At 44.1% G+C, this 22,447-nt stretch overlaps 1 protein-coding gene across 2 annotated transcripts in view; it reads right to left on the bottom strand.

Moving 5' to 3' along the window:
• SOBP (sine oculis binding protein homolog) overlaps window positions 1–21,862 on the bottom strand; it is a 117,277-nt gene extending 95,415 nt beyond the window's left edge. The window contains exons 1-3 of one of the 2 annotated variants that reach the window (XM_049818027.1): window positions 21,633–21,862; window positions 12,126–12,264; window positions 9,479–9,664 (exon numbers count right to left, since the gene is read on the bottom strand). In XM_049818027.1, coding sequence (XP_049673984.1) covers window positions 9,479–9,664; window positions 12,126–12,264; window positions 21,633–21,728 — 421 coding nt within the window. In that variant the 5' untranslated portion in view covers window positions 21,729–21,862. The remainder of the gene's footprint in view (window positions 1–9,478; window positions 9,665–12,125; window positions 12,265–21,632) is intronic. The other variant, XM_049818026.1, reaches the window with a different exon arrangement.
• Between the last annotated feature and the right edge of the window lie 585 nt (window positions 21,863–22,447).

The following is a 22,447-nucleotide window of genomic DNA, read 5'->3' as shown; positions in this document are numbered from 1 at the left end:
GCTTTTCTTCTTGACATTGGTTGCAGTAGAGGTCTGAGCAGACATTGTGAAAATAACTGTCCTGGTTTCAGCTGGGATAGAGTTAATTTTCCTCCTAGTAGCTGGTATAGTGCTGTGTTTTGGGTTCAGTATGAGAAGAATGTTGATAACACACTGATGTTTTCAGTTGTTGCTAAGTAGTGTTTAGACTAAGTCAAGGATGTTTCAGCTTCTCATGCCCAGCCAGCAAGAAGGCTGGAGGGGCACAAGAAGTTGGGAGGGGACACAGCCAGGGCAGCTGACCCAGACTTGCCAAAGGGGTATTCCATACCGTGTGACACCATGCCCAGTATATAAACTGGGGGGAGGTGGGGGAGGGGGTGGATCGCTGCTCAGGAACTAACTGGGCATCGGTCAGTGAGTGGTGAGCACTTGCATTGTGCATCACTTGTTTTCTATATTCCAATTATTTTATTATTATTATTTTCATTTTATTACTATTATTTTCTTCCCTTCTGTTCTGTTAAACTGTTCTTATCTCAACCCACGAGTTTTACTTTTTTTCGCTAATTCTCTCCTCCATCCCACTGGGTGGGGGAAGTGAGTGAGCGGCTGCATAGTGCTTAGTTGCTGGCTGGGGTTAAACCACGACAATAACTAATAGGGATGTTTCATTACAGCTTAGTGACCCAAAAAGAGGACTGCAACATTAACAGAATAGTAACAGTCCATGTATTTCTATCATTAAAATCCACAGCAGTGGGAAGCAATAACTTAAACTCAAAACATTAAGACTGTGTGAAATAAGCCAAAGCCTCATGATTTAATCGCTGTCTTTTGCTGGACACAAACTCAAATAATCTGAAACCAGAAATTCATACCTTCCATTCAAGATAAAATTCCTCTCCCTTTTTCACAGATCTTTGTTTCATAAGGCCAAATTCTTTAAAAACCACTTTACCAGACTCTTGCACTTCTTTGAGGAAAATGTATCAAATCCCTGTCCCTAGGGTGCTCAGCAAGAAGAACCTGCTGCGACGAGAACACAGGGAAGCGGGGAATTTCAAATCCAGTACTTTGAGACTGTTCATCTGTCTTGAATCTTTATTCCAAACTTTCTCTGACTAGGTCTGCACTAAGAAAGCTTCCCCACAGTAACTGCATCAGTATACTCCATCAGCAATGTACTCCTTTGCTTACAGACGAACTTTCGCTGGTAGTCTAGCTTAGCATATCTGCTTGAGTAACATGAGCTCATCCTGACAGCATGCCTATGCCCATCATGTGAGCTCTCGCTGGAGCAGCACTTCTGATGAAGATCATTCACTTTCAGGACTCACATAGCTAGGCTGACACATTTGCAAAGTACAAAAATAATATTTGCAAGTACTGGTACAGATCATTTTGAAATGAAAGAAAATTATTTTTTTCTCCATCTGGGCTTGCAACTTTATGACCTGCTCTTGCAATGTGCTTAGCATGTTCTCGGATCTGTCACGCTTATGACAGGTAGTGTGGGTAGTTATACAGGTGAGTCAAAGAGGAGTCAGCACAGAGGACAACTGAATAGTAACAGGAGAGTTTTCAGCAGAACATCCGTACTGCTGTCTTCTGTAATTACACCAGGTAATAGAAAGACATATTCCTTCCACATACAATACAAGATCTGAATTTCCAGCCTCTGCCTTTCTGAGTTCTCAACTCTTCATAGGGAGAGCTATTGTGGGAGTTCCAATACTGTGTTTTTCTGCCCCTGGGTTGTGTCATTACAGGTGGAAGAAGTACTCCCTGCACCCACCGCACAGATATTGTTCAGATGCATCTCCTTGTGGTTTTTAGCCTGTGTATTTTTCATAATGAACAATGCAATAAACACGGAGTGTTTGCAGTGTTAAATCATGTTCCCAAAGGGAGTAGTTTGTATAACAAGATAAAATTATCACATTATAATAACTAAATATGCATCAGTCTAAAGCATGCTTCAATTAATCATCAAAAGTTTGCACCGCCTCTTTAGGTCTTAATTAAGCAGAATGTTTGGTTGTTTTTTTTCCTTTCAAACCAGTGTGAAGAAGCTGCAGAAAATTGTTCCTCTTAAACCCAATGAGCAGCAGTTTACACTAATCGATCTTATATGGAGCCATAATTTGGAGAGGTGGGGGGAAGAGAAGGAAGGCAATGAGTACAATTGAATAAATCTATCGTGTACAGCTCTGTCCCTTGATCTAAGCAAACCAGCATGGCCTACAGTGTTTAGCAGGATGATCCTAAAATCCCCACAACTCTGGACTTAAATCCTGACCAGTTACTAACTTTTAGGCTGCAACATTCTACTAATACCGTTTTGAACTAATATGTATTTTCAATTTTAACTCCAGCTTCAAGAATTTGGGTGAAACTAAATGCAGCTAAGGCTCTAATCCTGCAGATTATGATGATCCATGGGCAGGATGGATCCTCCAAAACCTTGCTTCCCACATTTCCTTGCAAGAAATTCAGTGGGAGATACTCAACTCTTCTGGGAAGAAGAAAATCCCACTCCTGAAGGTGCCCAACCACAGTACTGAAGAAGTCCTGTTGTGCAGAAGGAAGACCATAAGGGCACAGGGTTTGGGACTGAGATCTCAAAGGGTACATCCCCTCGACTGAGTGAGCCTGTGTGAAACCTGTACCTTGGCTGTTGTTGTACCTGTGATCTGATACAGAAAATATTTTGGCACCCCATCACTCCTTGGTGTCTCCCCACCACCCATCTCTTCCTGGCATGAGTTTCCTTCCACCACAGCTATCAGAAGCCATGTCTCCCCACTACCGCTTTCTTCTGTTTTCCTCTCTTTTTTTCTCTTTGCTATGTCCCATCCCCTCACAGAGGCAGTTTGGATCCCAGGGTTTGTTTTTTTTTGGGGGGGGGGGGGGGACGGGACCAGAATAGCCCTTTTACCCCATGATGGGAACTGCACTCAATCCACTGGCATACCTCTTTAAATATTTTAGCTGCTTTCACTACTACTTTCTAATGAAAAGCTGCAAAACTTCCTTTTTAAAGACACTAGATCTTAACTTGACTCTAGCATCTGCAGCATTAACAAGAAGGGCTCACTCTGTCCACTGGGACCTATCAGGATTTCAGAATGTTTAATTCTGAGTAACCCGCCTGCCACTCCTGAAACCCCAGCTTGCCACTGAAGAAAACGAAGTAGCATGTATTCAGATTTTTCACCCCAAAGCAGTTCCTGAGGCTGATGATCCCGAGCAAGAGAAGAAGCACCATTACAGTCATTTTTCTTACATCCGAGATGCTTTATCTGATTAATCTCAAAGTAAAAAATGAACAAATAAAACTCCCAAGACATTGCTGCAGATCCCCCTTGTGATAGCACTTATTAAGTGCTGTTCCTCTAAATAGGTGGGGGGGTGACAAACTTAAGGTACAAAAAGTACCTTGGAAAAAGTAATTACAAGAGGAAGATAAAAAAATAGGGCTGACAATAGAAAGCTTGCTGCAACCATCACTATGGAAATACCTCAGGGGCTCTACAATGCGTTTCCTTTTAAGGACCCGTCTCTTGAAGTTCACTACTCTGCCAATAAAGCAAAGTGTCCCAGCTCCTTTTAAAAAATCATTTTGGGGAACCACGGCGTGCCTACATTTTCTATGCATGAGCTGAGGCACATTCTCATGCATAGTTCAGTAAGGACTGAATGCACAACACAAATAAAAGCTGGCATTTAGGCAGGTTTTAAACATGCAAACAAAAAAGCACCTATTTCAGCTAATAGGGGGGGAACTCCCTGTGTATTTTGAATATATGCTATTAAAGCACATATGTGGACTTTGTGATTTTCCTTTTAGCACAAAGGAAACACTTGGCCCTCCGCAGAGAGCAAAAGACATCAACAGTGGGCTAGATGGGGCAGGCATCCTGGCAACCATTGGCATTTTAAAACCCAGTCACTAATAACCCTATGATCAGTGTAAATTAGATGATGTTTCAAACTGAAAACAAGAGAAAGAATTTGAAGAGTAGTGACTATAGGATTTGTTGCGGTGGTCTTTATTAGAGAGCTAAACCTGCAGTTAAAGAAATTGTAAAGCTGTTCAGCAACCAGACTAAGATTCAGGAAATACTGAAGCAGGATCCAGAGCGCAGTAAAATGAAAGTTTCCTCAATATATAGACTTAATTAGATCTGATAATATGGTCTTTATTTAAGGAAAACTGCTACTGGGTTCTGCCCGGAATCAGACATCTTGGTAATGCATAGAACCAATTCCTTGGTGAATTTAGACAGATGATCTTGGAATTCATTTTTACTGCCCTGCTAATTACCATTTAAAGCATCTTTTATGCTTCCAGATTCCTCCAATACAATTTAAATATCGAGAGAGGTTACAGCAGGCAATTCCAGAGTGTTCATAGGGCAGGGACTCTGCTTAATCCCACGTGTTGCACCAAGTTACTCATGTGCACTTACATTTACCAAAAAAATCCCATAAACTTTTATTCTGAAGTTATGTTAAGCTATAACACAGAAAATCACTTGTTCCTATCTATAAAATACCTAATTACTCACTTTAGTATTTGAATATGATATTGCCTTGCCAACTTAGGTCACAGGCCTATTTTACAAGGTAGTCAGCACTGGAAATGCCTGTGCTCTTCCTTCAAGACCTTTTGCCTCACCAGATACTGTTCCTCCAGCCCATTCCGTCTTCACTTTCATGTGTTTCTGATAACTTTTGGTACAACTCCAATCATTACCATTTGGAAATCACTGAACCAAACGTTATGTAGAGACACTGATCTGCAGGTTGGAGAATTTAAATCCCCCTTCCTTTCCCAAATGTACTTATTATCTTGTGAAAACCCTAGGAGGGAGCATTATTTTTCCCTTGTACTTCTTTCCCCTGTGGAAAGCTCAGTCAACTGCACGATATCATCCTCTCTGCATCCCCTTCCACCGCGTCCCTTGACAGTGACCTCCCCTCACAGCACAGCATGGCAGGGAGCTGGTTCTTGTTCGGGATGCTTAGAACAGCAGGCGTGCTCTGTGCATCACTTGTACACAGAAGGAGGCAGGAAAGGGAAGGGTTTTGCTGACACCCGCGCTCAAAGGCTAGACCAAACTGCAGTTGTACCTCCCCTACCAAGGCACCGCCATGGGGATCACAAGAGAAAGTAAACCAAAGAGCACACTTTAAAAAAATGGGGAAACTGAGACACTGTAGCCTCCAGTGGGTGCCAGGGGAAGGAGGCAGCATGTTCTCACCTGCATTGAAAGAATTTTTTGCATTCTTCTTTGCCTAGTCTTGATTTTAGCCCTCCTTCATCCCATGTAACAACAGCCGTCCAAACTTGTCTGAATAGAAGGGTAGAGCCACCCTAAGCGCCCTCTCAGATTTACTCCATCACTAGGGGCTGCAGAGTAACAGTCAGGATGTTTGCATGCTGCATACTACGGCCATATACCCTGCACAGCTGTGGATTTTTATTTCTAGCTCATTCCTGGCTATTGCACTTCTGTTTCTTGCTATTTCTATGTCATTTTTTAATTGGAAAGATTAATTTCTTTAAGTTGCTGTGTAGAAAATAAGAATCTTCTAGCATCAAGAACTAATCTTAGTATCAGTTTATTGCAATGGGCTGTACTTGAGACTAACCCTGAAATCACTCAGAATCTGCTGCCGGCACTAAATGTAGCTACCAGCCTGCTGGGCAAGAAGGACGGTTATCAGACACAAGGAGACTGTCACACCAACCCTCTGGAGGCTGCACTGACTTCTTATTTGCTTCCAGATGCAGATCAGATGGCTGATGTTGACTGATAAAGTCCCATTTGATTTGGGCACTGCCTGAGTGTGGTCTATCTGCCTGGTGGTACAGATTAGCAGAATGTTCTTGCCAACAGTCTCCAGATCTGAGTAACTGGCTTCCTTCTTGCTGAGGCTTCCCATGACTGGATTTAGTATCTTCCACTGACATGCCATAACCTGAGTCTGTAGACAGTCAGTGCACCACGTAAAGCCCATGCATTTAACTCAGCCTATTTCGGATGTAATTCTGGGGTACAGCAAGGACAGAGTGCCTTTATCAGAGCTGTTTATATTTGTTCAGGTAGCAGTCTAATGTTTTCCAGGATTGTATAAGCAAATTTTTACCTAATATTTCATTTGACTAAAACAGAAAGCTGAACAGCTTGGAGATAAAATTTTAGTCGGACTGCTCAAAAATATTCAGTTTTCAAAAGAAAAAAACCCACTTTACTGTAAAATAAGCACGAGGGAAAAAAAGCTAACTTTGTTAACTGTTCAAGGTTTTAGCCTGTTCATACAAAATATGAATGCAGCTAGGAAACTGTTCAAAATTTTCCAGCATGCTCAAGGAAGACCTAATCTGCTGAAATCTTCAATGACTGCTTCCTAGACATAGTTCAGGATCAGTACTCCTTCCTCCTCCTTCTTGAGCTGGTAGCTGTTTCTGATACCAAGAATCATATCTGCCTCCCTGGAAATCCTCTCTCCCTTGGCTTCCTAACTCTGTCTTCCCCCAGTGTTTTTTGTACCTCTGCAATTGCTCCATCGGTGCACATTGCAGCATATCCTTCCTATTTCTCCCTTCAGGCTTCTGTGAGCATTCCCCATCCTCTGCTCTTTCTCTTCTCCCTCATATCTGTATAGAATCTTATCTGCAAAAATTATTCAACTAATAATTCACAGTGACTGTTTCTTGGATCTGCTTATCCTCTCCAGACCATTGCTCTCCTGTCCAAATGAATACCTCAGCCTGTCTCCCTGACACTTCTTTAGTGGTGCTGACCCTTCAGTTCAAGATCAATACGGCAAGAATTAAAGTCTTAATAATTTCTCCCTGAGTGCTCACTCCATATTATTTGCTCAATAACAGTGGACTGCACCATCATCTTTCCTGTCCTTCAGGTTCATGATTTAGATATCATTTTCATCTGTGGGCACTCTCTTTTGAGCTATATTTAAATATTGTAGATTTTTCTCCTGTACAATATCTAAAAGCTTTCCCCATCCATCCACAAAGTCTGGACTCATCCCGATTCTCAGCATCTTGGTCACTACAGTGCATCACCACCTGCTTTTCTCTCTGGCCTGTAACGTAACCTTGTCCTACGCGCGTCCACTCAAAGTGTGCTGCAAAGATCCCTTTTTGCCCAGCATTTTAACCTTGAAGCTTTCCCTGGGACCCTTTCTGCCTCTTCCTCCTGTCCCCTTTCTTCATTTATTAACTCGAACAAATGTAAGCTGCCTCTGTTCTTGTGGCAGGTCAGCCATAGCCTGCCTCTCCCCCATATTGAAAATGTTGACTTTCAGCTTTAGCAATTAATGATGTGAGTCTTTTTCATTTGCCTGCTCAACTCAAAGAAGCACCTTTGTGCTGTTTCCAAATTCGTCCCCTGTGCTTGTGAGGGGCTCCAAGAAAACATCCCCAGAGTTACTCTTGTCTGGCTTTGTATCACTCTGAAGTTTTCTGCTTTGATGTAGTGCCCACAAAACGGTGTCAAAGTGCAGTGCCAAGACCACTGCCTCGCACACTGGCTCTCCTGGCTCCTTTGTACTCCCTTTTCTACTTGTATTCACCAGTTGTTTCTTGCCAGGCTCTTTGGGGTGATCATGACTAGGGCACCTACGCCCTAAGATAAAACAAAACAATTACTACCGATGCTTATTGCAAATCCCACAAAGGCTGTGGTTCTCCTCCCCCTCTGGTCCTCCCAAACTTTGCTCTCTAAAACAAAGGTGAGATAAATATGCTCATCTGCTCAGAAGTCATGGTAATCTAGCGCTCATTACTGATCATGGGATAAAGTCAGAGGAGGCAGAGATTATGCATTCATATCCCCTATGCAATTAAAACAACGATATTCATTACGAATTAATAAATTAAAAACCTGAAGTTGGAAAATACTTATGAAAAGCCTTCTCTGCACGTTACCCTTAGTGGTACATTTGAACACGGGATCACACGTGGTAGGTGGATGGGCAAAGAACAGAAGGCAGTTGACTTGGCCAAGGTTCCCCTGTGTCCACTTAACTACTGGTGCAGTAATTTGTTTTTCTACTTCATAGTTCCATCTCCTCCTGTTTGTTTGATGTCATAAAAATCCAGCAACTGTGGCAGTTTGCACAATGCATGTTATAGCCTTGTGTTCGCGTACTACAAATTCAGCATTCTGGATTCATTCATGACTCAGATTGGAGGAGAAAATAGCTTGGGATGGCACAAGCCCTTGATTAAAGCTTTAGGGCCAAATCAACAACAGCTGAGGATCCAGCCCATATGGCCCGAGATCTTTAGCTGTGTAAAGGCTGCAGGAATGGGCCCAAATAGCTTTGGTAATTAGCAAATATCGTATAAAATAGATGAAAAGTCTTTGGCAGGGAATGAATATTGAGCAACATTTGAAAATTATTCATAGCATATTAGCACACTTCTTTAGAGATAAAACTCAATATCATAAAAATAATTTGGGAGGGGCAACTGTAGTCTATCTCATGACTGTCAACAGGCAAACACCTTCTCGGACCAATCGGTATTTTACAGTTACCTTTAGTCAATGCAGCGAAGGGCAGAGGTGACCATCTAACATCTGGGACCTGACCCTACAAGCTGTTCTGCCTCTGCAGAAGCGTCCTCACACCTGGTGGGGACTCTTTAGCCAAGCTGCCTCCCTGTGTGCGGAGAGGTCCCATTCTTGGGCAGGTATTGCAGGTCACCCCGTATCCCTCGGTGCCTCGGTCACCCAAGAGCACCCAGAATGACACCCAGGGACGTCCACGGAAGCAGGACTGAGCCTGCTCCTATCTAAATACACCAATTACTGCGCCTTGTACAGCAGTAAACAATAACACAGCAATTAATCACCCTGGTGTAGCTGTAAGAGTTACTTTCACAGATTACGGTAAGCAGCATGCCGTGTCGAATAAATCATTTTTCATGCAAACTCTGAGAAATGGCATGTTATAAAATCACTCCTGATAAAAATCTAATGAAAATGTAAAACATCCCAGTGCAGTCTCCTGGGTAGAGTCAAGATCATATTAAACCCTCAAGAGACAACGGTCAGGGATTTCAATGAGAATCAAGAGACAGTTTTCCCGGGATGAGGTTGTTAACCTGATATAAAGACATGATATTGATTTGATGGCTTTGTCTCTTTCACTGTTTCCTTCGTGGAGCCTATTTTTAATTTAATCATCTTCCATTAATTTATTTAAAGTCTTTATTCATCAGAACAAAATCTTTTTTCTTCTAAAAGCAGATGTTGTTGAAGTGCTGAGAGTATAATCCAGCATGCAGTGTCACAAGCAGCACAAGTCTGTTATTGCATCTGCAGAAGTTTTTCAGGAAGTTCCCTGTGACTGGTTTTTAAACATTTTGAAATCAGCCCTCTTACTAAAACGTCATGATCTAGAAACCTCAGGACGTGTCAATGACAGTAACCATTTTTAAATGTTCATTAGGATTTACCTGCTGGTGGCTTTATGAAAGGTGGTGGAATTAATGGGACAATAATAGGTACATTCCCGTGATCCTTCGACCCTGCTGGTGAGTCTGAAAGTCCATTTCCTGTGGCAAGCCCTGGGTAGCTTGGGTTTATATTGTACGGTGAAATAACACTGTCCTCAGGTAATTTTGGTTTTGGCAAAGAATTTTCTGTAAAACACAAAGAACACATTGTACAGTATGACAAATATATTTCTTAAATGACCCTACATACTTTCACCAATCTGTTCGTTAAATTACTTACCCTAATACAAGAAGAGTACACAAACCCCCCCAGATACTTTCTCTTTCAAAAAATGGATACTTTCCAGTATTTTTCAGAAATGCTCCATTTCTTAAAATCAAACGCACACCTTTCTCCCCCCCCCCACCCCCCCAAAAAAGGTGGGATTATTTTGTCATGCATATCCTTAGCACACCTGATTTAATCAATGACACCCTACTCCTGTCCTTTAGTTCTACTGTTTGCATGGTGGTCAGTCAGTGTACTGTGACTTCACCAATGCAAGAAGCATAAACTGAAAAATAAAAGAATTACTAATTCTCTATCGATAATATGAGGAGGAGTAGTAGTGGAAAGGATTTAAAGAAAGGAACAGAATATTGAAAATACAGCAAAGTATGCATGAAATGATAAAAGTTATTATTCTAATTCTTTAATCCCAAATCACCTCAGGATTCTTATTTGTAGCAATTTCTCTAATGCACCTCAGTTAGCTATGGGGCAGGACTTAATTCTTATTATTCCCTCTCCTCCTATCTCTCAGAAAAAGTAATACACTTTTTTCCCTCCCATAGACTACATACACCAAAAATTTCTACCTGTCACAAGTATTGAACATCTTTGGTAAATAAAACATATGATTTGTATCATGTGTCTATGAAAAAAACGTATGTCACAAATTTCATCAGGCATAGACCAGAGCCACAAATCACTCAATAAAAGATCTATCTATTAAGACATAAATAAATGAATCACAATACTACACAGGAACAAGTTTCTTCAAAGGTGGCTTAATGACATTGCACTTTCAATGAAAAATAAATATTGATCACCAATGCCACTATAGAACTAACAAGCTGCAAACATTCAATTTTAACACAATTGGGTTGTTTAACCTTACCTCTAATTTTGGCACCTTTTTTTCTAGCCATCTCTCCTTCAGAACTGGTCTCTCTGGTATCAGTACTCATTGCAGCACTCACTGAATACAGTGCTGCTGTTGGCCATCAAAAAGAAAACCCAAACGCTGCTGGCCACAAACGCAGTGACAAGTGGCAGTCCAAGGGCATAAAGCTGCCGCAATTTCCTCTCTTTACCTCACCTTTGAGGAACAATTGTTGGGTAAGTCAAGACGCAGCAATTTCCTACTCTTCACTCTGATGCCAAATCCCTATCCATCCCCTGTGACTGAGGAGTCAGAAGGCAGCAACTGAACGGCTGAACAAACAGACCGGATCCACCGTTCACATTTTGAATCATGACGATCCAGCACTGTCCTAAACAAATTCCATCCCCGGAGAACTTATACAGCACGTGCAGAAGACAGGAGAGCACAAACATGGATGAGGAACCTTTTGTGAACATTCATGCTCGTTCCTAGATGTGTTGAGAATATTCCAGCTCAAAGTCTTCCAGCATTTTAAAAAGCCATAGGCCAAAAAGCCTTAGTTTTGAAAGCAAAAGGGCTCCTTAAAGCCACACTGCTCCCTCTTTTTTCCAGTTGTGAGCAGTTTATTGGTAGCACAGTGTCCTGGTTTCAGCTGGGATAGAGTTAATTTTCCTCCTAGTAGCTGGTATAGTGCTGTGTTTTGGGTTCAGTATGAGAAGAATGTTGATAACACACTGATGTTTTCAGTTGCTGCTAAGTAGTGTTTAGACTAAGTCAAGGATTTTTCAGCTTCTCATGCCCAGCCAGCAAGAAGGCTGGAGGGGCACAAGAAGTTGGGAGGGGACACAGCCAGGGCAGCTGGCCCCAACTGGCCAAAGGGGTATTCCATACCGTGTGACGTCATGCCCAGTATATAAACTGGGGGGAGTTGAGCAGGCAGGGATCGCTGCTCAGGAACTAACTGGGCATCGGTCAGTGAGTGGTGAGCACTTGCATTGTGCATTACTTGTTTTGTACATTCCAATCCATTATTATTATTATTATCATTATTATTGTCATTTTAGTATTGTTGTTACTATCATTATTAGTTTCTTCCTTTCTGTTCTATTAAACTGTTCTTATCTCAACCCATGAGTCTTACTTTTTTTCCATAATTCTCTCCTCCATCCCACTGGGTGGGGGGGAGTGGGTGAGCGGCTGCTTGGTGCTTAGTTGCTGGCTGGGGATAAACCATGACACACAGGTACATGACTTTCAACCGACTCACCAAAGTTATTATTTGTGAAGATATATTAGTAAGTGCCTACTAACAGCAATTTTTTTAAGTGATTTTCCTTGTACCCTACTGGCTTCCTGATACTAGAAGGCACTCTCCAATATTTTTATGTAAACCAACCACGAAGGAAGCAGCAGAACACACTTCCCAATCCACGCCAATTCAGACAGGTTAGGATATTAATCCTTCTTTGCATGAACACAGAAACATGAAGTCTTATTACCTTTGAGAACAGAAATGTGCTGGCGGCTTTCCCCATCTGCTGAGTAGTTCCTGAATTCAATATCTTCTCCATCTTTCAATTCAACCTTATCATAACCATACCAGCCAAGGAGCTCATTCATAGTGTTTTCTGCAAAGTTCTGAAAGAGAAAAATTACCTACTTATTTATGTAATCAATAAGCACTTGGAAGGAAGGGAGGACTGCATAAATCGAACTGTATCTGTGCTACACGAGGAAGTGTCAGGTTTGGCCCACCTCCTCAAAGACTAATGTTCGTTTCATAAGTCAAGTGCATAAAGTGTAATGCATTTAAATCTCCAACTGGCACATGTAATTATGACAGAGACTCATACGTCTGTAATTTAAAGAAAATGAAAAGGAGAGTTATTTATGACTTTTGCTCTGGCATTCAATGTCAGAAATATTTTAACATACATTCGTCACACAAACTTGTCTGTGTTGCCATAAAATATTTAAGACTGCAGCAAGAGAATAACAGAAAACCAGCAGTTAATCAATCTTACTGCGTACAGTCTTTTCAGCTGGAGCAGGTCACTGACACAATTACAGTTCCTTGAGGTGCCCATGAACCAAATCAAATAAAATCACAGCGAAGACATTTTTCCTCAGAGTTATAAGCCTTTGCATAGTCAAACCACTTAAAAACCCTTCACCATGAAAGCATTTTACTATAATGTTTCACGCAAACATCTCTTATATGTGTTTAAGAAAACCTTTCTCAGTTTTGCCATATTTATTTTCAAACCGATTTCCAAGCAGCCGTGTGGTTACATTTTATGTTTGTATGGAAATGCAAAATATGGAACATGACTGTCATAACTCTCAAATTCTATTAAAAACACATCCTCCAGGTCACGTGGCAAAAATATTTCTGTAGAAAATGCTCATTACTGGGCCAGGAGATTTAGTGGAGTAAGTTAAGAAATCCACAGGCAGGCAACAAAGCTTTCTGAAACCAAATAGTGCCATGGAGCTCTACAGCTTACGGATTTAGGAAACTACCAAAGGAAACCAGCTAATGAATTATTGCGACGGCAAAGATCAGTTTAAAACAGTATGACAACTATAAAATGAAACAAAAAAGCCACACACAAAGCCTTTCTATTTGGTCTCCACATTTTTTTATTATCACTCCTTTAAAACAAATTCCAAACTTCATTTTCCTGTAAGATCTTGACATCTAAAATAATGCTCCTGATAAGCACCATCTCCCGGGACTCTGGCTACCAGTGAAGGAATAAGGAGAATACGACACCAATTCAAAACAAATGGTACGTGTCAAATTTGCAGGTTGCTAGATTTTGTCTAGTAACTGCTGTAGCTTAATTTTTGAGTGGGAGCAAGTCTAATGATAGAACACAGCAATTCTCCAGTCACTTAAATAAATAAATAAAATTAATCAGATGATAATTGCTTCCGAATCCAAAGCTACAGCAGGCACTCTGCCCCAGAACGTCAGAGCGCTACACTGCTCCTGGCTCATTCATCACACCAGATTGCATAGGTGTTCCTGTCACTCAAGGAGCGCTGTAAAGCAGCTATAAGCAATAAACACAAGCAATTTGTACTCTTCCAGGAGTATCATTTGTGCAATTGTGCTACAAACACACATTCCAGGAAAAGAAAAACCAAAACAAAAAACCACAGCAGACCCCTGCCTAGAGCACCAATTTCCTTTTGTTTTTTCCCCCTTTCATTTTCACTTGACCTCCTGCTGGAAGTCTCGATTCCGTGGCTGTCCTGTGCAGCCCCAAATTGCTGGAAAACACTGCATCGTTCCACCTCTACCTCTAGTGTCAGCGTTATAAGTACAACAGCCCATTACATCTGAACTACGTCACTACTACAGTTTGCAACGAGTACAATGCAGTGTAATGTGGCTAACACCCACGCTCATTTCTAAAATATATATTTAAACTCTCCTTTGAATAACACAGTGTTCTAAGTGTTTTAAATACTAGCAAAAATGGGAAATTTTTCTAAAGTTTTTGCTTGTTTGTTCTTTAGCTTCTTAGAAAACTTCTCAGTGCTGGAAGTCCCAATGCACCAACCCTGTCTCTAACCCATGGAATCCAACAACGAAATGACCAAGAGATGGGGAGTGAAACCTCACCACTGCAGCTCACCCAGAATGACCTGAAGGGGTCCATGGAGGCCCAAAGGCAAGCTCTGCCAGCTTCCTTTGCTTTGCTAAATTTCAACAATGGAGATGCAGCTCTGGAGACTAATCTAGCAAGGTAGAGACCAATTGACAAAGTCTTCCTGACTTAAACCCCATGCAACCAAATTAATTGAGTAGCTCTAAATTTGCCTCCTGTGGATGCTTTCTGTTTTATTTGCACTGTTGATCAACTCAGGCAATGAGTAATTTCTAATTACTTGTCAAGGGATACGTAAGCAAGGCTGTATATATGTTTATTTTTCCTGAAAATTCATACATGTATATGTCTCTTCAGAATCTAGTCAACGTGATCGCTGGGTTTGTAACGGCACAAAGTTGAAGCACCTTTCAAGTCTCATTTTTACTGTCCACGATGAGTGATGCACAAAAATGAACACTCACAATGACAAAAAATACATTTGATTTTGAAATTACCCATCCTAGAGACTTGACTCAAAAAAAAAAAAAAAAATCACTGAGGTCTTTCCTACTAACTTCAGTGAGAGTACAATGAGGTTGCATATTAGCAGTAACAAAAGTAAGCACCTTTTTAACACTGTGATTTCTCAACAAGGATGCTTGGATAAACAGACAAGCTATTTTCCTTCATAATTTATCTCACCTATTACAAGGGTGCTGATCACTCTTAATACTATTCTCTCAGTGGCTAATGGCCAGGGCTTCATTACACAGCATTTTATACACAGCAAACCAAGAGGATCATCCCATCCTTAGCAAGCTGGTAGTCAAAGCTGAGAAATGTTTTCTTCCACACTAACTCTCTCGCATAGATGGGCATCCACAGAACTACGACACCACCTTCCCTCAGCCTCCCGACTACAATACCCATTTGCAGTGATGTCTAACATACTGTCAGTCAAGATGATGGTCACACAGGTCACGTCCTTGCTGAAGCTGCTGCCCTGAAGCTGACCGCTATTATTTCACTGTTTCCATGTATTCTCCCTTCTTCCGTTTCAATGGTAGGCCCAATCTACGTGTATTCAAGATATGGTAACAAGATGGGATTTGTAGAGACCAGTGTGGTGGCAATAGTCAAAACACAAAACAGTGAGATGAGACAATTTTTCTCTGTGTGAATGGGGGTGGGGGAGGGGTGGAGGAGGAGGGTAAGAAGCAAAAAAGCCCAGTTCTTGAAGAAGTTAAAGAAAAGAAGCAAGCCAATTAATACACAACCTGTCCACGCAGAGCAGAATCTCACTGAAAGATGTACTACAAGCTTCAAAGGCTTAGCGAAAGGAAGGGCGGTGATTGTAACAGTAGTGCTGGAGAAAAGCAAGACTGTGGGACCCAAGGTTGGAGCAGGAGAGCAGAAGAAGCAGCGATGAAGCAGGCTAGATAGGAACGAGCTGAGCTGAGAGACGATGGACCTGCCAAAGCCCAGGGAGAAGGAGATGTGAAGACAAGTGTGGATGACCAAATGGAGGATGTGCAAGAAGCTGCAATACCAAGCTTTTGCAGGAGCAGGACAGCAGAGGCACTGAGCTAGTCCATGCCTACTTTCAGACTCATTCCCCAAAAGGTTGTGGAAGGTCTGCCAGGAGGAGGCTGCCACCCCAACCCCGCAGCCCTGCCAGAGGGCTGGGATGATGTGAAAGACCAGCGCACCAGGGAGAACCTTGCCCATCACCAATAAAATCCCAAGTCAGCAATCATACTGCTAAGCTGGGACCCTTGAGCCCAGAGCAAATCCCACTGAACCCCAAGGGAGCCCTGCAGGGGTCCGTGGATTTCATTGCTAAAACACAGCACAGAAGCTAACTTCGCCCTGCCGGGGAGGCAACGCTCAGTCCCCCTGCGGGGAAACCGAGAGACCGAGCCCCGGTGCCGCTCACAGCGTGGGCCAGCGTCAGAGCCAAGAAGCCAAGCACAGAAATCCTGCCCCGCGTCCTTCTGTGCTCACGCCGCCACACCACGCTCAGCCTCTTGTGCACTGCACCGAGCAGCCAGGCTCCCGAGGCTGCGGTGGAAACCGCAATAACCTCTTCAGCTGCCAGCGCACCCAGGCAGTCAGCTAACATCCCACCGGAGCCAAATCTCCTACGCTCCTCTAGCTGACAGCGCACCGTCGCAGCTGCCTAACTGCCAGGGCATTCACCACGGCTGCAGCACAACCAGCTCGTGCCTGCCAAAGAAACTGGCCCAAAAACGCCCCAGCGGCCCCAGTCACACAACATCACCAAAGCCCTCCCTTCCTAATAGACGGCAATTCTTTTTTTGCCCCCTGCTAAGTCCCAAACCACTTATCACCACTGCGGGGCAATGTGTAATTTGCATGTTTTAACTGTATGATTTCTCTATTCTTGTACTATACAGAAATATCCTCCCTCCTGGAAGAGCCAGGATAACTAACTAACTATTATGCTCGTTGGTATTTTGACTTGAATTTGCTTCCTATTCACGGGAAAGATGAAGAAAAGTGTATCGACTTGCCAGACTGTGGTTTCTCTCCTTTGTGAGACTGACTTATACGCTAGGCAGTAAAAATATAATCACATTTATTCCTGCTTTAGGATTCATTTCATCGTAACAGTACACCTACAGCTTGATTTTTTACATTGCAATGCATCGTTTTCCCAAATCTTCGCTAATTAATACATTCTGAAGCTAAGCCACGCTTCTCTTTCCATCGTAGACCTCTTGCCTTCCCTTCTCTATGAACCTTATTCACAGGGGGCAAGGCCTGGCTTCACCGAGCGAGGCCTGGCAAACACGGAGGCAGGAAACGCAGGGGAGAATGAGTCTGTCAGACTCATTTTCTTCTAGGTTTTACTGTGAATGTTTATTTCAGATCTGGGAGGAAGCACAGTGGCTCCATTCCATTTCCTTGCCTGCATAACCCACTCGGTGCAGAGCCCCACAAATCCACTTTTCACTTTTCACTGCACCGAGGAAATAAAAATGTTTCTATTGTCACAATACGAACTTGGATTTTTTTTTTTACCGGCCCTCACTTTCTTTGCTTATTTGTGTTGTCGCCATATTGAATTTTATGGTTAGACCTTTACGCTGTCAGAAAGGAAAATTTCTTGATGCTTTCATTTCTTTTGTCCTCCCACGTACACGTTTGGTCCTGTAATACCCGCTTTGTTTGGGGAAGCACTCTTTCTGCGGTGCACAGGCATGCGAGGCGCCCTGTGCAGACAACACAACTCCCTTTTGCAGCCATCCCACAAAACTCCTTCCATGCAGACTCCGCAAAACACCCCCCCCACACACCTTGGTCTCCTGAAATAGTACAATTGATAAAGTCTGCCTGCTTTTCCACTTTCCCAAAGACATTTTTTGCTTTTCAGGAGAGAAGGGAGGCATTTCCTTGGAATCTTCGGAGCGCTCCGAGCGATCTGGCTCGCTCCAGGCGCAGCGCTGCTACGCCTGCTCCACTGCTTTCCTCCTTCTGACAGTAGTACTTTTAAATGCCAAATGGGGAATATTAAAACACTAAACTGAAAGATCTTCTGATGAGTTTACTATTAAACTATAACAGATGGGGCTGTCTTAAGCTCTAGGCATCAGGAACGAAGCCCAATTTTAGATACAAATTAGCTATTGAGAATATTTATAGATGGTAAACTCCTTGGGCACATGGAGCAGCCCTGTCAAACTACAGCACAAATTAATTGCTCGCCTTTCAACTGACAGACAGACACAGATACATTGTCTTGCTTGTTCAGGAGAACTTCCAGTGCAATCCAGTACTGGATGTAACTTCATTTCCCGACACTGCGGAGCACCTAGCTGTTCCTCCTGAGCAGCACTGCTGCCTGGCAGCAGGATGGCAAACGGGAATAAGCTGAGGAGGGATGGATGGGGAAGCCACCACCGTGCCTTGACAAGTGCCTTCATCAATTAAACTGTAAAAAAATATTTTGGTCTTAAAATAGTACTGGGTTCCCTGATTACGATAGCTTTGGATCTGTTGGGTGTTCTGTTATTCACCAGCGAGTGAGAAATGGCACTGAACTGAATTTCAGAATAACTGTCTGCTCTTCCTCCAAAGCGCGAGGTGAACAATGCTACCTCTGGAAGAAAAAATGGAAAGTATCATCTGAAGGAGGATGGGGGACAAAAGAAAAAAGTAACTAGAAAAAAGACGGAGAGGCTGTGAAGGTCACAGCGAAACGAAACAGTTCCTCCTGAATATATTTTTTCATTGAAATGTAATATCAGAAAACTGTGCAGAGCCATGTACTTTTTGCACACAACATTGTATCAAATTAAAATTTGTTATAACTATCATGTACATTAGGTTAGCCATAACAAAAATGTAACTTAATATCTGTCACAAGGGAAGAGCAAGCAACCCGAATATCCATCCAGTCAAGTTAAAACCGAGCTGTGACACTACTGTTGGAAGACACCAGACCAAGCATTTAGGTGGTGTGATCCTTCTTGAGTAAATATCTGACCGTATCAAACGGCAAATCTTGAGGGAAGTCTCCATGATGAGGTAATTTTATTGCTCATTCATAGTGAGCGGTATTTGCTGTACTTAAAATAGACACTTGTACCAATGGCCTTTTCATTATCTGAAGGGGAAAAAAAAAAAAAATCACATATAGACCAGCCCTTTTTCTTTCTGCTAGCAAAGGGAGGCAATTTGATCCAACGTGGGCTGAAACCTGAGTAGGTCACTGTACACCATGATAAAATTCCCTAATCCCTGAGCCAAATTTCCCTGAGGGGGCCCTCCTACTTCTCCTTCACTTTCCAAGCTGACTTTTCCATTCCCTCTCTTGTCTTTTCCTCCCCTTCATCTCTTTCATTTCCCCTACCTTAAAGCCTTGATATCTGATCTGCTGCTGATACTCGGGTTACAGTTTTTACAGCTTAGGCTGTCTATTGCTGTATACATTCCTTTCTTTCTGCTCTGCCGTGATTACTTACCAGAGCTTATTTTACACTGGTCCAGATGAAAGCAGTTCAGATGAAGGGAAACAGTCAGCCTGTTTGAACATTACAGATATGAACCTACACAAGGGCACATTGTGCTCCCTCTGTCATTCCGCTGCAAACCTTTTGCACAATGTAAGCAATTTGTTACATTATTGTATTCCTCGGGTTTATGAAGAACGACCAGACATCTTAATTCATCAGTAAAGAAAAAGAGTAAATGATCGCCACAGGATTTTAACTTTCTCAACCGGTCAAAAATTCAAACCACTTTTTTTTTTTTTTTCTCCCCCCCTCTCCTTCCCCGTCTTGGATGATAGCAGACAACTGTCCTACCAAAAACGCATGGTATACATAGCATAGTTTACATTGAAAGGTGACGTGTGTTTTGTGAAAGGTTCTGCCACCAGCTATCTCGCTCTCGACCAGAAATCACATGGGTTCAAAATGCCATTTCTACCCACCTTTAATTTTTAAGTCAGCTGAAATCTTGAGGTTTCTAGCCTTAAGCAGCTACCCACGATTAAAAAAGAGAGACTCTCTACATGAAGGTTAACGCCAGTGCTTAATACCAAAGCATTAGTTTAAAATTGTGTAATTTTTCTCCTTCACACAATGTTGTTTTTGTTTCTTCCTCACCCTTTCAGACAAACATCTGTTATACTGTAGAAGAACAACTATCTCCCAAACCGCTGAGTGTGCCTGCAGCCAAAGTAAACAAAACAAACCCAGAGGATCCAGCACAGTCAGCCTTTATATCCAGCCAGGATAACATTTCACATGTTTTGATTAAAATTAGCTAATTTGTAATTCTAGAACCTATGAAACTTAAAAGCTGCAATCCATATAGGTCGCGTTAGGCGATGCTCTAAGGGGCCAATGCCCTATACTACAGACCTCTGCAGTCCTCAAAACCATGTGGGATTACAATGAGCAATGACCCTTACTGTTCCGCGCCTGCACAGAGCCCTCTCCGAAAATAGGATGTGCCATATATCTCGCAAGGAATAATAGCGCTCCTCGGGACCCAAAACTAGCACGGTCTGTTTCCAAAAAGATGCACCGACACGTTATTTTCTTCCTTCCCCTAATACTACTCTTGTCCACATTTCCAGTTGATGTGCACGCAGAACTGTGTGCATGCTCATTACGCAGGCAGCAGGAGCAAGAACGCCTGCCTTAGGCAGGAAAGGGCACCTAACCGAAATTAGTGGTGTGCAAAAGAGGGGAGAGGGGAGGGGACTGTGCATTCCCGTTCAATTTTACATGGGAAGATCAATGCTCCGGAAAGCAAAGGGGTTTTCGCTAGGCATCATGCGTATTTACATGCTCGCCTATATGGTACACGTACTATCTGAATGTGTGACATTTTCCAGGCAGTCCTCCACTTACAATCAGCCTTTTAATAAATTACATGTTCAAATTAAATGTCAGCAGCTTTATCTCATAACCAGACTATGCTGTTTTAGTCACTTTATCTGCACATTAAACAACAACAACAAGTTCAGCCCAAGTCTCGCAATACGTCGTTCCCAACTTTGGGGAATTAGAGACGTAAACCAAACGGACACGGAACAGACGCGGAAAACAGACGCAAAAACCCAGGACCGCTCAAGCCCGGAGCAGCGACCTAATGATAAAAGAAGCCCCGAAATAACGTGGGTTTTTGTGCGATCGCAGCCATCCTAACATCTGGAGCAGCCGCCTGAAGCGCACAGCTGGACTGGCACCGGCTCCTATCCGGCAGGACAGCCCCTCCGCACGACAAATACACTTCCACGCCAAGCAGCCCGCGGACAGCCGCCCTCCCGCAACACCTCTGCCGCCGTGACGAACTGCGAAGCGGAGCACGGAAAAGCAGAGGAGGAGGCGAGAGGGAGAAGGAGAGAAAAAGGGGTCTCCGCGCTCGAGTGCGAGAAGGATGCGCGGCTCAGACCGTAACATTTCACTTTGACAATTTAATTACACGGTTGCAGCTGGCTACTGAAAAAGGAGAGAAATGCAGTGTTTAAAAGAGGTCCCTTTCTTTCCTAACTTTAGGGCTTCCCAGCTACCTGAGGGGATGGCTATAGAAAGAGGAAAAAAAAAAAAAAAAAAAAAAAGGGAAAAAAAAGAAGAAGAAGAAAAAAAAAGGCTCGTCACTGGCACCCAAGGAGCTTAAAAGCCCAACGAGGGAGAGTTATTTTAAAAAAAATAAATAAATCAAAGCTGGTCAATGAACAGGATTTGCAGCCTGTGAATTCGTCTCTGTTTTCAGCCCAGGAGGCGGAGTTGAGACACATTCAGTGCATCCTACAAAAAAAAAAAAAATGACAAGAGATCCTTTCTTATTTCATCGCCATGCACGGAGGCGGGAGAGGGGGGCGCGGGGGGGGGGACCCCCGCTCCCTTCCCCATCACGGGCACCTACCTTCATCTCCTCGTTGATCTCCCGCTTCACCGGGTGAGCCGGCTTCCTGCTCCTTTTATTTTCGGGAGGTCTCCCTTCTTTCTCCATTTCTGCCATTTTTTGCGCCTACTTGGTGGTGGAGATGAAATGGCTGCTGGTGCTCTGGGGGGGCCGGGAGGGGCGCGGAGGGGGGGGGGGGGGGGGTGGCGGCGGCGGCGGCTCTCAGTGGTGGCAGGCGGCGCCGCGGAGGGCCCGGGGGGAGCGCGGCGGCGGCGGCGGCGGTGGCGGCGGCGGTGGCGGCGGCGGCGGGCGGGCGGGGGGCGCGGGCGGGCAGGGGCGCGGGTGCCCCGGCGAGTCAGCCATCTTCTGCCTCGCCGCCGGCCTGCATGGGAGCGGCGCGGCGCGGCGGGGCGGCGGGGCGGGCGGGCGAGAGGCAGCGCGGAGCGAGCCGGCCCCGCGCCTGCTGTGGCGCTGCTGGCGGGCTGCCGCGGAGGGGGCGGCGGAGGGAAGGGGGAGGCCGGCCTCGGCCCGCCGGCGGGCGGGGCTTGCCGGCACCGAATCGGCCGCCGCTGCCCGCCATGGGAGCCGGGGCGGGGGGGGGGGGGGGAGCGCCGCGGCGAGCACCGGGCGGAGCGGAGCGGAGGGGGGCGGCGCGCCCCCGCCCCCGGCCGGCATGGGGGGGGGGGGGGCCGTGGGGGTGGGTGTGGGTGTGTGTGTCCCACGCACAAGCGGGGGGTCCGCCCGGCCTGCCCCCCAACCCCCACCACCCCGCAGCGTGGTCGGCCCCGCGCTCCCCCGGCGCCCGTCCCGTCCCGTCGGGTCCCGGTGCCGGTGCC

This window comes from Accipiter gentilis, chromosome 15, assembly GCF_929443795.1.
Source record: "Accipiter gentilis chromosome 15, bAccGen1.1, whole genome shotgun sequence".
Taxonomy (NCBI): domain Eukaryota; kingdom Metazoa; phylum Chordata; class Aves; order Accipitriformes; family Accipitridae; genus Astur; species Astur gentilis.
The sequence above is the reverse complement of the archived record's forward strand: the minus strand, read 5'-3'. Positions and strand labels throughout refer to the sequence as shown.